The sequence below is a fragment of the Urtica dioica genome, chromosome 12 (assembly GCF_054948205.1).
Source record: "Urtica dioica subsp. dioica isolate 48M chromosome 12, U.dioica_male_clone48M_v1_H2, whole genome shotgun sequence".
In the NCBI taxonomy this organism is placed as follows: Eukaryota; Viridiplantae; Streptophyta; class Magnoliopsida; order Rosales; family Urticaceae; genus Urtica; species Urtica dioica.
The window spans coordinates 11,554,715-11,570,992 of record NC_142767.1 but is presented as its reverse complement, the minus strand read 5'-3'; the positions used below and the strand labels follow the sequence as shown (position 1 = coordinate 11,570,992).

General features: G+C 39.5%; 2 protein-coding genes across 2 annotated transcripts; both read left to right on the top strand.

Annotated features, from left to right (window-relative positions):
• Positions 1-267: 267 nt before the first annotated feature.
• On the top strand, positions 268-4,282 carry SDP6 (FAD-dependent oxidoreductase family protein). Its single transcript, XM_089604216.1, has 6 exons — positions 268-782; positions 1,264-1,737; positions 2,279-2,610; positions 2,906-3,066; positions 3,168-3,426; positions 3,734-4,282. Exons 1-6 carry the CDS (start codon positions 425-427, stop codon positions 4,028-4,030), a joined length of 1,881 nt encoding a protein of 626 aa, XP_089460342.1. The 5' UTR covers positions 268-424; the 3' UTR covers positions 4,031-4,282.
• Positions 4,283-10,427: 6,145 nt separating this feature from the next.
• SVR1 (pseudouridine synthase family protein) lies at positions 10,428-14,342 on the top strand. Its single transcript, XM_089604489.1, has 10 exons — positions 10,428-11,017; positions 11,842-11,921; positions 12,027-12,127; positions 12,232-12,298; positions 12,414-12,507; positions 12,587-12,635; positions 12,930-13,080; positions 13,467-13,523; positions 13,717-13,772; positions 13,897-14,342. The coding sequence occupies exons 1-10, from the start codon at positions 10,528-10,530 to the stop codon at positions 13,970-13,972; spliced, it is 1,221 nt and encodes a 406-aa protein (XP_089460615.1). The 5' UTR covers positions 10,428-10,527; the 3' UTR covers positions 13,973-14,342.
• Positions 14,343-16,278: the final 1,936 nt, after the last annotated feature.

Genomic DNA, 16,278 nt, shown 5'->3' with positions numbered 1-16,278 from the left:
GGGTAAAAAATTATAACGGGTACGGGTAACGGAATAAGTGTACCCGGCCTTACCCGTACCCGTTGCCATCCCTAGTTACAATTTTTATAGTTCACGGGTAAATATGAAATTTATCGAAAAGATAAAAAGAGGGAGAGAAAAAAAAGGAAAGTAATTAAAAGTAAATTTAGTTTACTTTTGATCTTATCACATTCACATCTTACGTGAGAGAGAGACTCGCAGTTCACAAAGATCCTTCCTAAGTATAACTTATTATTCTATTTATTGCAAGTTGCCAGCATTGCAACACCAAAAATAATAAAGAAAAGCATCCGAATCCCCGTGCCCGATTCCCAACGCTGAACAAAACTCCATTCCCAAGCTTCCTTCCATACTTCCCTTCCTAATCCCCTCCCTCTCTCTCTCTCCCCCATAACTCCGCGCTATGGCGAACCTGCGTCGGCTCGGCACGGCCATGGCCGCCGCTTCCGGCGGCGCACTGCTCCTCATGAACCAGCCCTCGTTGGCGGCCGGAGACAGAGGCGCCGGAGCTCCGGCTCTGTCGGCGGCGCGTCAGAAGATCGGCGATCCGAGCGCGACGGTCACGGCTAGGGCGGTCCAACAGTCGGCTCTGATTGGCGCGGCAGCCGCGAACCCGCTCGACGTGCTCGTGATCGGCGGCGGCGCTACCGGATGCGGCGTGGCGCTCGACGCCGTCACCAGAGGCCTCAGCGTCGGCCTCGTCGAGCGCGAAGATTTCTCTGCCGGAACCTCCTCTCGCTCCACCAAGCTAATCCATGGAGGTGTGTTTCGCCTTGAATTGGCTTTAATTTTATTTTTGTTTCTTAATTGTCTCGCCATTCAGAAACGTCACTTTCGAATTCTTTTGTTTTTAAAGCTTTGGACGTCGAGTTGATCACTGCCACGTTTGAATAATTTATTGCTTTCCACCTTAGCTTTTAAGGCCTTGTCTTTCTCCGTTACCAGAATGTTAACTTCTCAGACAAAAATGTGAACTTTGTTTGTTTGTTTGTAACCGTAACTACTATTGACGATAGAGAACAATAAAACGAAAAAGGAAAAGAACAACATCATTTTTTTTTGTGTGTCTGCGTGTTTATATTAATTAGAAGAGTAATTTATCTTCATGTGTAAGTAGTTACTAGTTTCAATCAATTTCTTTTTTTATATACAATAGTTTAATCTGGTGGTCCAAGATTTTCTCCTTGATCTAGAACACAAGGTAACATAAATTCAATTTTTTATTTTTATTTTTATGATCAGGTGTTAGATATTTGGAGAAAGCGGTGTTCAACTTTGATTACGGGCAGCTGAAGCTGGTGTTCCACGCTCTGGAGGAGCGGAAACAGGTGATCGATCACGCTCCGCACCTCTGCCACGCCTTGCCGTGCATGACGCCCTGCTTCGACTGGTTCGAGGTGGTCTACTTCTGGATGGGTCTGAAGCTCTACGACCTGGTCGCCGGGGCCCGCTTGCTCCACCTGTCGCGATACTATTCGGCGCAAGAGTCCGTGGAGCTCTTCCCGACCCTCGCGAGGAAGGGCAAGGACAAGAGCCTGAAGGGCACGGTGGTGTACTACGACGGCCAAATGAACGACTCGCGTCTCAACGTGGGCTTGGCCTGCTCTGCCGCCTTGGCTGGCGCGGCCGTGCTCAACCACGCCGAAGTCGTGTCTTTCTTGAAGGACGAGGGTACGGACCGGATAATCGGGGCGAGAATCAGAGACAATCTGACAGGTAATGATAAGCGTGGATCGTGTAAGATTACGATTCTTGCCTTATACACGTGTTTCCAACGTGGTAAATGTTATGAAAATTATCTTTTTGGAAGTCGAAAGGCATATGTTTGTTCTAGACTTGCTATTGGAGATCAAAATACTCATGGAGGAGGGCTTCCTCTTCTTGTTTTGCCCTTTCTTCCTTTGCAAGTGAACTAAGTCTAGATGGTATTTGAACTGCACTACCAGCATTGTGTACATGAGATTTTAACGACCCTTATTTTCTCATGCCCTACACATGGGGTGTGAACCAGTGGCAGAGCTAGAATTTAACTTTGATGGAACTATGTTGCAAAAATATTACTAGGACTTCTTTATTATTATTATTATGAAACATTACTAAGACCTATTCTATAGATACCATTCTTTTTATACGTAAAATGGGTGAGAATTAAAATTATTTGTATCAAGCTGATTTAAAAATTCGAAAACTGGGCTGAACACGGCTCCCCATAGTGTTAATTCTTCTGACCATAATCATCCGTTCTGTGTTGTTGCAGGTCAAGAATTTGAAACTTACGCTAAAGTTATAGTGAACGCTGCTGGACCGTTTTGTGACTCAGTCAGAAAAATGGCTGACGGGGAGGCACGACCCATGATCTGTCCAAGCAGTGGTGTACATATCGTTCTTCCTGATTACTATTCACCCGAGGGAATGGGTTTGATTGTCCCTAAAACCAAGGATGGGCGTGTGGTTTTTATGCTTCCTTGGCTAGGCAGAACTGTTGCTGGAACCACAGATTCCGATACAATCATCACTCCGCTTCCTGAACCCCACGAGGATGAAATTCAATTCATTCTGGATGCTATTTGTGATTACCTCAATGTTAAGGTACTTGATAAAAGGCTCTTTTCATTCTCTCAATTCATATGTATTGTTGGATTGGCCATGTGTTTTTAGGAAACTATAAGTTACAAATTTTGATATCACGAGTCGTGATAGCTAATTTCCACATGTATCGTTTTACTAGTCGGAAAATGAGTTTAATAGCAGACTGACATGCGTATTTTATATCTTGATCTCGCCTTAAAAATAGCACGTCAGTTTAGGTGTTCCTTTTCATCATCACATCTGTTGTTTTGTTCTTTTTTCCAACACACACTTGAAATAATACTGAAAATCGCAGGTAAGGCGCACCGATGTTCTATCTGCTTGGAGTGGTATTCGACCATTGGCTACAGATCCATCAGCGAAAAACACCGAAAGCATCTCAAGGGATCACGTTGTATGTGAAGATTACCCTGGTTTGGTTACAATTACAGGTGGAAAGTGGACAACTTACCGCAGGTAATTAGCATGTGGTTGAATAAGAAACATCAATGGTTCGAGAATCGTGCTATTGCTCTGTCATTTGAATCTCTTTGATTTTCCATGTTCTTCCCATTCAGCATGGCAGAAGATGCGGTTGATGCAGCGATAAAGTCGGGAAAACTGAGGCCCACAAACGAATGCATTACTCAGAAATTATGTATTGTTGGTGGGGAAGGATGGGACCCGGCATCTTTCACCGTGCTGGCACAACAATACATTCGCATGAAGAAAAGCTACCGCGGTAAAGTTGTGCCAGGTGTCATGGACACAGCCGCTGCAAAGCATCTTTCTCACGCCTACGGTACTATGGCTGAACGAGTTGCTACCATAGCTCAGGTTTTTATTTTTCTTTTCTCCTTGCTACTTAGTTCTTCGTAGACTCGTCGCGACGGGAACATAGAATTCTTTTTTGACTTTTGTTTTTTCATTCTTGTTTTTTCTGCTTTTATTTCTTAAACCATTTTTCCATGATCAATAAAATTTCTTATGTTAACTTTTAGTTTCTTTCAAGTCTCTCAACGTTAAGTTGTCCCAGATAACTGTAGTAGTTCCTTTCTTTTTTTCAACTACAAAATGTTGGTTGCTTTGTTTTTTTTTTTTTTTCCTTTTTCTGAAATTCGACATTGATATTATGATTTTCCAGAATGAAAACCTGGGGAAGCGACTCGCCCACGGGTACCCGTTTTTAGAAGCAGAGGTGGCTTACTGCGCAAGGAACGAGTACTGTGAATCCGCAGTTGACTTCATTGCTCGAAGATCTCGACTTGCATTCCTTGACACCGATGCAGCGTCCAGAGCTCTCCCCCGCATCATCGAGATATTAGCTACCGAACACAAATGGGACAAGTCAAGGACGAAGCAAGAAGTAGCAAAGGCTAAACAGTTCTTAGAGACATTCAAGTCTTCAAAGAATGCTCAGTTCCACGACGGAAAGCATTGAATATGATAGTACAATGAAAATGGAAAGCGTTTCAATGAATTTCTCTAACTTATTCGCAATTTCAAAATAAAAATAATTTTGAGCGGAGATATAAATTTTTTCTCCACGTCTAAAGTTTGACGCTGGGAACCAAGTGCTTTTTTTAATATTATTGCGGCCTCTATTTCACGTCTCAATTCAATTCTTATACCATGTGGAACATAATTTATGACAAACTACTATATTATACCCAATGAAAAATTGTTTCGCTGAGATTGAATTTCTTATTTAATGATACAATGTTTGATGAAAATTCTAAATTTCTGATCGGCAAAATTGATAGGTGCGTATTATACGCGTTAAACTCTTATTTTCTAGTTTGAATTTCACGCATTTTCGAGTAATTTTTAGTGTGTTTAATGTGTTTGTGAGTGATTTTCAGGTTTGATGGAGTATTTTGATGTTAAGGATGTAATCCGAGCAATTCAAAACGATTAAGATGTTTGGGCAATTTAGAGCGAAACAAGAAATACGACGTCATCTTTTGCACGATTTTGAGATTGTGAATTGAAGATTTTGGATGATCCATATTTAGATTTGGACAAAGCTTTCTCTTAGATTTCTAACGCATGTTTATTTGCAAAAATCGAACATCAAAGCAAGAAGTCATGGCTCATTCAAAATCACTGCACGCAACTGTAGTTTTTTTGCGACCCAAAAACGCTGTTTTCGTTAAATACCTGATTTTTAAGCGTTTTTTAGCCTTTGGATCTCATCCAATGCTCGTAAACACCCCTAAGCTTATTTAAAGGGTCATTGTAACCTCAAAACATTCATTCACACGTCTTAAGTTTTATTTTAGGTTTCATCATAGTGTTTGGCTAGTTGGGAGATAAGAATTATTTCACCGAAGTACATTCCTAAGCTAGAGATAGTTAGGCTGCTATGGAGTCGTGTGTAATGCTTGTCGTATTTTTAGGGTTTGTGATCGATAGATGAAAACGCGGTATTGACATAGGTTGTTAGATGCTCGAGAGAGAGATTTAGCAATATAATTACGTAAGTGTGATTAGTGAAGAGAGTTGAACCGAAAAACTGGGCGTAATTCTAAGAATCTCGACCATAGGAGAGTTTAGCGAAGCCATTGCCCTTGCCTTCACCATATCCTTTCACCCATAGTTTAATTTGTATTTTTATTTATTTTATTCAATTTAGTTAATAATCATCACTGTTATTTTTTAGTTCAATTCGTTACTAGTTAGTTAAGTGTTGGTTAAGCATAGTCCTCGTGGGATCGACTCGTACTTACGAAATATACTACTTGAGCAACTACATGCACTTGCGTACAAAAATATAACAACATAAATTTTTGTGAGATGTTGTAGATGATTCTAAAGTATGGATAAGGCTAAGATTTCATCTGGTCTGCTGCGAGATATTTTGATAAGTAATATTATAATACATTAATAGTAAAATATGTTTTTATACATATCCATATATAAGACACATATCAAGTATTAAAACACTCAAATTATAAAAGAAAAATGTTACTACAAAATAAAATTTAGGATGATAATTGTTGCATATATGCACTACGCATGTTTTTCCTTATTTCTATCTAAAAAATATGGGAAAAAAAACTATACCCTTTTCTCCTTCTATCTAAAAAAAAATATAAAATAAAAGAATGAACGAAGAAGAAGAAGAATTTTTTTTATAATGGATCCTGGATCTGTTTTTCCATTCGCCGCCAATCTCGTTCCGACGACTTTGAAGCTTGATGATGAGAACTTCAAGTTTTGGAGATCGCAAGTGCTAGCTACGGCACGCGCGCACTACGTAGAAGGTTATCTCGATGAATCGCGAAGCTGTCCGAATCAGTTTGTTAAGATCGGAGAGAGCTCGGCCACAATGCCTGGATCCATGACGATTGAAATGGAAAATTCTTCTCTATTGATGGCGCCTAGTCCGGAGTTCTCCATCTGGCACCGCACAGATCAGGCGATCATGTCCTAACTCATGGCGTCGGTATCAGAGTCAATGTTAGGGCACATAACTTGTTGCTCCACATCCGCTCAGACTTGGCTTGTTCTTCAACAACTCTTCACCGGAAATTCCAAAGCAAGGCTTCTACAATTGCGAACACAACTTCAGACGATTTGCAAAGGAGATCTGAGCATCATCAATTTCATCATGAAGATCAGAATCATCGCAAATAATCTCGCTACGACATGTCAACTTGTAAGTGATGATGACTTGTTGATGTATGTGCTTAGTGTATTGGATTATGAGTACAATGCGATTATGGCGATGTTGACTGCTCGTTCGGAGTCAATTCCTCTGCAATGTCACGAGACAAGGCTCGATCAACAAAACGTTGCCTTGAATGTTGATCTTGCCAATGCCTCAACACATGTGGCAGAAAATCGCACTCGAGGAGGTCGTGCATGGTGGACAATTCACTAGAACAAATAGAGGCATCCGGTGCGACGATTGTCGCACCTAATGCCCAAAAAGTCGCACCTAATAGTTTATTAGGTGCGACAATGTCGCACCTAAAAGTTCGTCGCTAAAAGTATTAGGTGCGACAATTGTCGCACTTAAAAGTATTGGGTGCGACAACTGTCGCACCTAAAAGTATTAGGTGCGACGTTTTAATATCCGGTGCGACACTGTCGCACCGAATACCACTAAACATTAGCGAAATTCGTAGTCATCTGGAGGAGTATCTGGTGCGACATGTCGCACCTAATATGTGCTTAGGTGCGACATTTAGGTGCGACGTGTCGCACCTAATACATTTCCGCACCAAAAATGTGAATTTGTAGTAGTACAACCACGTTGCAATCGTGACCGCGGCAACCATGGTGGCTGTGGAGGAAGAGGCAATCATCATGTGTTCCATATATGCACTCGCTTAGATCATCTGGCTTCAACCTGCTGGTATCGATTTGATCATGACCATCAAGTCAACAACAACTCATCTCAGCAACAAGGCTTGTCAATTGCAATGGTTGCTACTAAAAAAAACACTCAATGATTTATCCTGGTACATCGAAAGTGGTGCTAAAACCACATCACCTCCAGCATCAGCATTCTACAAGTCTCAGAGAACTACGAAGGCAAAGGAAAAGTGGTAGTTGGCAATGGTAATTCGATCGTCGTCTGTCGTCGAACGCTCCTTCAACCACATTCAGTAACCTCCCTCTCACTTTTACTTGTTCTTTCTCTCTATCTATTTCACTCTCTCTCTTTCTCTATCACTATCACAAACTACCTCCCTAACCACTAGAAGCCTCCGCTCTCGCTCCTTTGCAAACCACCGGAGCAGATACATCCATCATCTGCCCTTTTGTCGCTATGTTCTCACAAAGTCTCAGGCCACTGTAAGTCCTCTCTCACACTCTTCTCATAGTCTCTCTCTCTCTCTCTCTCTCTCTCTCTCTCTCTCTCTCTCTCTCTCTCTCTCAGACCACCGCTCCAACCACCAAAAACCTCCGTCATTGTTCCTCCTCAGACCATTGCCGCACAAACGCCTCTTGCCAGGCCTTTCTGCTGCCGTGTTTCCACGAAGTCACCGACCATCATATGTCGTCTCTCTCTTTCACTTTTTAATTGGTTTATAGATGCTAACCAACCATGTTTTTTATTGTGTATGCGAAGCCTATGCGAAACTCGGAAAATTGGGAGAAAAAGACTACAATTAGTCGACATGGGACAATGTTTTTTATAGGTACCACTTCAACAACTTAAATTGTCGTAAATATATTTTTTTTATTAAACATATCACTCTTCTGATTAATTTATAATGTATATTTTGTAGACAATTCATATCGAATGTGTGATGCGCATGTCGCTTGTGATCTGGCATATACTCCACACTATTAACAAATGTGAATGTACGAATCCCGTCACCGAGAGAGCACATGGAAGTTCTTGTATAACACACTTGTTTTATACATATATTCTTGAATCATAATATGGTTTTTGATATTTTAATTATTAATTTTTTTGTTCTTATGGGTATAGACGAAGGTGGTGGGCCTCTACCCAAACATCAAGGATCGGGCACTTAAGGAGGGTTGGCCATAATGCGGGATATAATATAGTCGCATATTTTTGCGGGTGATAATATAGCCGTGATTTGTCGCAGTTATCGCCGCGACTTTATAGTCATATCGATATAACAGTCGTGACAAACCACGGCTATATGAGACAACGACGAAGTTTAAGACGTAACATTTGTTGCTGTTCAAGCTAAATTTATTGCTTTTTTTTAGCTTCAGCCGAGAGACTAAAGCCGTCAGTTGTATTAGTAGGGGCGTAGTTTAAAATTTGGACAATTACGTCCAAATCTCTATATAAGATAACCAGGAGAATAAAATATTTTTAATTTTTTCTTTTAGTTTTTTTTTTCATAAATAAAAGGTATTTAAGTTAATAAATGATGTTTATAAATATATTATAAATATTCATTAAAATTTATGTTTATACTGCAATTAGAATCTTAATAAAATCGAATAATTAGTATATTCAGAGGTGACATCTACAGGCCCATCATTTTTAATCTTTCTAAATTTTAAGAAGAAAAATAATTTAATTTATTTATATAATTAATTTTTTGTTTTTCCATCCACCTATCATTTTTTTTTCATTAATAAAATCATTCTTTCATTTTTATCAAACACATTAAAAAGAATTAATATTTTTTTCCATTCTCCCCTTTCATTGTATAACATTTACAAACTAATAATAATAAGGATAATTTACAAGAATACACCCTGAACTCTTGGTCGATTAACAATGTGCACCCTCAACTTCGATTTTCAACAAAAAATACTCTGAATTATCATTTTTCTTGACTTTTGCCCCTTCCGTCAAAATTTAGCAGTTACCATCCATAAGATACGCACGTTTTAGTCACATGTTACCTCAATTGAGGGTAGAATAGTATTTTTAGTATATTGAATTAATTTTTAATTTTTTTCTATATAAAATCTCTCTCTCTCTCTCTCTCTCTCTCCTCTTTCTTCTTGTCTTATTCTTCTCTTCCCGCGAGCGATACACACCTGCAACAAAAGGAAAAAAAATTGCTACCATAAATAATCATCACCATCACCTCGAGACCTTAAGGAAATCAGTTCCAGTCGCAAATCCGAGCTAGAAAATCAATCCAAAATATCAACATGTTTCAGAATCATCAAACCCCCAAAATACGAATTCTCAACCCTAGCTCATCACATTTTCGGCCAAAACCATACCAAAACAAGAAAATCCGAATTCAATCCACAAATCTAAGTCATAATCATCATTAATCGAGCTCAATAACCAAATAAAAGCAATCAATTTCTCATAAATCAACACAAAATCAAAACCCTCAAAATATGAACCATGAACCCTAACCAAAATCCAATCCGAGGAGAGAGATTTCTCACCTCAATTCGTAAAATCCAGCCTCCTTGGTGAGCTCTCGCGCCTTCCCCGACGTCCTTTCCCGATCCGGCGTAACCGTGGCTCGCGGCGGCTTCACTTTTCCTTCGATTGGAGCGCGCGCGGTGGAGGAGGCTCGGGTGATGGCGCGCGAAGAGAAGAAAGGAAGAAGAAGGAAAGAGAAATGTTTATGGTGGTGATGGTGATGATTATTTATGGTAGCAATTTTTTTTCTTTTTGTTGCAGGTGTGTATCGCTCGCGGGAAGAGAAAAAGAAGACAATTTTTTTTTCCTTTTTTTCCTTCAGCGCCGACATCTACTCCTTCGACTCCCTCCCCCTCTCCGCCCTCGCCGCCCTCCTCTGCGCCTTCACCACTTTCCTCATCGGACTCTGGGCCTCCCTCCAGTTCCGCTGGATCCACCTCGAGAACGCCTCCGTCGCCGCGGCCCTCGAGCGCGTGCTCTTTGCCTGCGTGCCCTTCCCGACGGCGGCGCTGCTGGCGTGGGCGGCCGTGGCGGCGATGGGGTTCTCCGTGTCGGCGTCGTACTACCTGATGGCCTGGAGCTGCCTCCTCTATGGTGATGATTATATATGGTAGCAATTTTTTTCCCTTTTGTTGCAGGTGTGTATCGCTCGCGGGAAGAGAAGAAGAAGACAAGAAGAAAGAGGAGAGAGAGAGAGAGATTTTATATAGAAAAAAAATTAAAAATTAATTCAATATACTAAAAATACTATTCTACCCTCAATTGAGGTAACATGTGACTAAAACGTGCGTATCTTATGGATGGTAACTGCTAAATTTTGACGGAAGGGGCAAAAGTCAAGAAAAATGATAGTTCAGAGTATTTTTTGTTGAAAATCGAAGTTGAGGGTGCACATTGTTAATCGACCAAGAGTTCAGGGTGTATTCTTGTAAATTATCCTAATAATAATAATAATAATAATAATAAATCGTTCTTGCACATCCAAACGGCTAAACCCATCCAAAAACCCCTCCGTGCGAAACATCAATAACTACCCAAAAAACTAAAAAAATCACATTTCTGAAAGCAAATATCCAAAAATCAAAGGGGGGAGAGAGAGAGCAATGGCAGCTTCGGTGGCATCGTGTTCTTGTTCCCTATCATCCCTCCGCCACATCTCCTCCTCTCTCTTCTCCGCCACTTCACTGCCGTTACTCCGCCGGCGACTCTCCCTCCCCCGCACCGCCGTCGTCTCTTCCTCCCTCTCCGACGAGTTCAACATCACCTTCGCTCCGCCGAAGCCGAAGCCCAAACCCGAGCCGGGCTCCGTTGAATCTCTCTTCAGCTCCGACGGCGGAGGCCAGCTGTTCATCCCCTGGATAGTCCGCGGCGATGACGGCAACCTCAAGCTCCAGTCGCAGCCCCCCGAGCGTGTCCTCCACGCCATGGCCAACGCCGACACCAAGAACAAGACGAAGAAGAAGAAGACCGAAAAGGACAAGGTCAAGGTCAGCGCGTCCGAGCCCAAATACTCCAAGGCCACGCGTAGGTTTTACAATGACAATTTCAAGGACTCTGACCAGCGTCTCAGCAAGGTTCTCGCCGCCGCCGGAGGTGAAATTCTTGAGATTATCTAAACATTCTGTCACGCTTCTTAATGAAAGATGTTGAATTGTTTGATGAAGTTATAGCTGAATTAAGATTGCTTTTCTCTTCTGCAATGCGTACTCTCTTGCTGTTGTATTTTATTTTGCTTTCATGGAATATGCAACTGTGGCTTTCAGATTAAACAAATAGGAAATTTAGAATACTGAAACGATGAATTTACTCCGGATATGATTCCTATCTGTGGAAAGGTTGTTTGCTTGATTCTCTTGGTGGATAAATCCTAGCTCATTCGCTTCGCTGTCTTGGTCTATATGTTTGTATGAGTTTGAGGTTTCTAAGAAAAGTATGTGAGTGTTCCCGGTCGAGGCAAAATCATACAGACCCGAGTGTATTGGCATCATTTATGTCTTTTATTTAGATCTCAGATGAACTATTTGGTGTGCAAACACTATACAGACCCGAGTCAGATTAAAGAGATAGTTATATTTTTTTTCTTTAAAGAAACAGCTGACTTTATTATAACCGCGGCAAATCCAGAACAAGAATTACAAAAAACCACTAGGGAGAACCCCAGACAAAACAGAATCCCTAGAAAAATAAAATTACAGCGAACTAGACCAATCCCTAGCCAAATCCGCTAAAGAAAAGGACTTGAACTCGTTACAACAGGAAAAAATCCAAAGAGCGATACAATGATTAACACTATCAGTCAACGCGTTAAAATTAAAGAGATAGTTATATACATAGATTTTTTTTTCTTTCTTTCTTGTTTTATTATGGTAATTGGGAAATGGCCTCCATCATTTTCAATCATGCGGTTCTTGTTACAGTGGCGTCGAGACGGAATAGTGAAGAGCTTATTTTTGAAGGCAAGGTGACTGTTAATGGTGAAGTTTGCAAAACACCTCAGGTTAGCCTTTTGTTTCAACGTCTATCATTACGATTCTCTTTTGAGATTTGGATCGTGATTTTTTAATTTATTGCGAACATTGTTGTTTGGGTTGGTGAAGAGCAGACTCGTGTTGACCCTGCAAGGGATAATATATATGTGAACGGAAATCGACTTCCGAAGAGACTGCCTCCAAAGGTTTATCTTGCCCTTAATAAGCCAAAAGGGTCCGTCATTGGTCACTCTTGCTAATTTTGCTGCTGAAATACTTTCGATTCTTGGACTGCCCCGAGAGTCTTGATTTTTCAAAAGCTGATATTTTTTCTTACAGTTACATTTGCGCCGCTGGGGAGAAGAAGTCGGTGCTTGCTTTATTTGATGATTATTTAAAGACTTGGGTATGTGGAGCTTACTTTTTCCTCTTCAGTTGTTTGAATTTAGGCTTTTTCCTGCTTGGGTATTGTATGCTTTTTCTGGTATCCAATTACTGAATATTGATATATTCATTTACAGGATAAAAGATATTTAGGGCAGCAGAAACCCAGATTATTTACTGTCGGAAGGCTTGATGTTGCCACAACAGGATTGATTATTGTTACTAATGATGGTTAGTTATCCAAGTATTGTTTGCATACTAAGTATGATGCAATCTCCGTGACTCTCATTTTCAATGGTGTGTTGTTCAGGCGATTTTGCTCAAAAGCTTTCTCATCCTTCGTCCAACTTGTCCAAAGAGTAAGTGCACCCATAATATTGTTCCAAAAATTACAATTTGTTTCAGGCTTTCTTGATTTTTGTACAAGAATGCTTGGAAATACGCTATAAACATATTCGAATTTAACAATATTCCATGATACTTTTGTTTATTGAAGTTACTAGTTTGAAAATCTACACATACGAAACCGTGAAGCCAGCGTCTTAAGTTATTTACGTGTTTCAGTGTTGATGCCAACTATTTCTTCACATTCCTATACATCTTGTTGGTTTAACATGTAGATGATTTATTTCATACGCATTTTCGAAATGCAGATATATTGCAACAATAGAAGGTACAGTTGGCAAGAAGCATCTTATAAAAATCAGCGAGGGAACAATGATTGAAGGCGTCCATTGCGTGCCCGATTCCGTGGAACTCTTACCTTCTCAACCTGAAATGCCGAGGGCTCGTATACGCGTTGTGGTATAATCATATTTTATTTTTTGAAATACGATTTTGCTACATGTGCTTTGGGTGCTTAATCCAGTGATAAATAAATACTTTTCTTTCTTCTTTACTTCATTTCTACACCCTCATGAAAATAGAAAAAAAATAAAGCTGTGCTTTGATTCGTAATAGTGATAATTTAACTGACGCTGTGGAAATTCTCATTATTATTGGCCATATGCCAGATATCACAGTTGGTTTGTCAGATGTGAAAATTTTATTTTTATTATTGTTTTTATTTTTTCCTTATTTAAGGAAGGTTTAGTAGTATGCTAACCTATGTTTATTTTTAATTTTATTTTTTAGAACTGAATTTCTAAAAGTCTTTTGCTTAAAAAAAATTCTTTGGCTGAAATTTTCAGGTCCATGATGGAAGGAACCATGAAGTCCGGGAGCTAGTGAAAAATGCTGGGCTTGAGGTAGGCTTTGATTTGTAGAGCTTCTGTGAAATGTTTTACTAAATCGAATACTCCATTTCCTATTTTTTTTCCTCCCATGTGTGTGATAGTGTTGATTCCAACTTCTGGCATTAAATGTTTGCCATTAATAAGGTGACTTTTTTAGAGCAATTCTGAAATTATAGCATCGTTTGTGTGTTTGTGCTTGACACAGGTCTATTCCCTTAAGCGTATACGCATTGGCGGTTATCGACTACCAAACGATTTGGGGTGAGCCAGCATTTACCACATCAGGGTCGCATTTGTATTCGAATCCCAATTATTCTTATTGATTAAACAATTAATTTTGTCATGTCATCAGACTCATTTTCTTGCTAATGTTTGTTGTGTCCAGGCTCGGGATGCACGTTGAGCTAAAACAAGGAGATCTAACGGCTCTTGGTTGGAAGAGTGTAGGAAAGTCGACGTGATTTCTGCTCCACGTTCCTTAAGTATTCCATTTGTTACTTTAAAAGAATAAGAGCTTTAATTTCATCAGCAAGATCACCAGAAGCCAGATTGGCTTAACTAAGATCGCGAATCCACTCCGTCTATGGCGGAGTATGATACAGCTAGGTATGCCATAAAACCTGTTTAGTTGCTCTGTGGTCACTGTGCCTCTCGTGTTCATGTGTTTCTAAAGATTGACATTATATTCTGATCAAAAGAGCCATTTACAAAAGTTTGTATAAATTACGGGCACAAGTTTAGGTTCAATGTAAATGGAACATCTTATCTGTAATTTCCCTTGATTAGCGATTGGAAATATTTGTGAGGTTCAATTTAAAAATGTTTTGACCACGATGTTGAGCCGTTAAAATTGCTATTCTTTATCACTCAATTGTTTGAAAGAATTCCCCTTCAAAAAAAAAAAAAAAAAAAAAATTGTTTGAAAGAATTCCGTTTTGTTAAAATGCGTGAGATTCGATGTTAAAATGTTAAAATCCATTTTGTTTTTATCTTGAACTCTTTTAGATTCATATCATAGCGAAACTTATACTTTGCATTTCATATAGCAGCAAAGAGTCGGGTAGAACATGTCGAATTACTATTAGATGCCAATCTATGTATTTAGTATTAACAAGTGTATCGTCTTAGGTTTCAAGCCAAAGTTTCCTAAATCTGAATGAATGAATGACGTTCACAATTGGTTCTTAATATGTTGTTCAAACATATCAAGTGATAAAGAGAAATCTATACGTGGTCCATTTTTACTATGTTCTGCATCAAGTAAATAAAAAAGTGTATTTGTACAGGGGTCACATAGTATAACGAAGGTGAGATCCAGCCTCTTGCAGTGCTACTTGCTCTTGCAGATGCTCGTGAAGCTTTTTATATTTCCATAAAGCTTGGGGTAGAAGGAATTGGAGAGATTTTGAGATCATCAAAATCTGTAGCATTGTTAGCAATCGGTTAAACTGAACATGGTAATGTTAATTTGGTGGTTGAGCTAAAACAAGGAGATTTAATGACGCTCTTGGTTGGAAGAGTGTAGGAAAGCCAACATGATTTATGTTCATCGTTCCTTCCATTTGTTACTTAAGAAATATATCAACTTTCAACATTTCATCAACAAAATCACCAGATTGGCTTAGTTATGATACAGCCGGGTTTGCCATAAAGCTTGTTTGGTTGCTAGGGATGACGATTTTACCCGCGTACTCACGTACCCGCAAGATGAGTAGGGGCTTCCGAAAAAATGTGTAGGATACGGGTATTACCCATTGAAAATTATAAGGGTATGTGTAGGATATGATTTTTTAGTACCATAACCAAGACGCTACTCATATCCTAACCATTTAAAATTATTACTATATTAATGAATTTTAAGTAGATTTTGGTGTACGCTTTTATTAATTTAAGTATTGTTTTAAGATTTGTTTATTTGGTCTTTGAAAAATACAATAATAATGGGAAAAAAATACCCATGAGTTATTCTGGACTTTGTAGAGTTTTACATAGACCTGAACTCATTAAAAATAAATGAGTATATATATGGTATGATTTCAAATAATTTCGTTAATAGGATCTGGTTTTGCAATAAACCCTACTCATTACCATTCTTACTGGTTGTTAAGGTCATGGTCTCTTTCGTGTTCATACGCTTCTAAAGATGGACATTTAAGTTCTGATCACAAAGACCCATTCACGAAAGGTTGTTAAATTTCAAGCACATATGCGCAAGTTTCGATGTTAATATACTTTAAACGCTATGTTAAACCGTTAAAAGTGCTATTCTTATATAATTCAATTGTTTGCAAGAATTCGAAGAGTAGCAGATTAAGAACCAATGTGAAGAGTATTTCAATCATTCAGATTTAATATACTTTGTAGCTGCCATCATACTGGCCTCAGCGCACCGCTCCCTCAAGTGCGACATTGGCGGGATCTTCTAAACAGCCTCGGGCAGAGTCCTGAACCGGGTCTCTAAGCGCTCAGGCTGCAGAGGCCTTGGCCGTCTCAAGATGGCAGAAGAGCTTGGTCCCATACAGCCTTTACATTCAGTCCGATTGCGCGACAGTGGTCTCTTTCACCCGAGTTTACAATTTGCCTCACACCTACGTTGGTATCTTCGTCGACGAAATCTTGCCTTTAATTTCCAAATTCCTCAATTTGGTATGGAAGCACTATTTCCCACCGAATATTTTTAACTTATGCAGATCGATTACCTATGAAATAGTCTGTGTGGCTCCTTTTCTAATATATATATATATATACACTTTGGTTTGAAACCTAT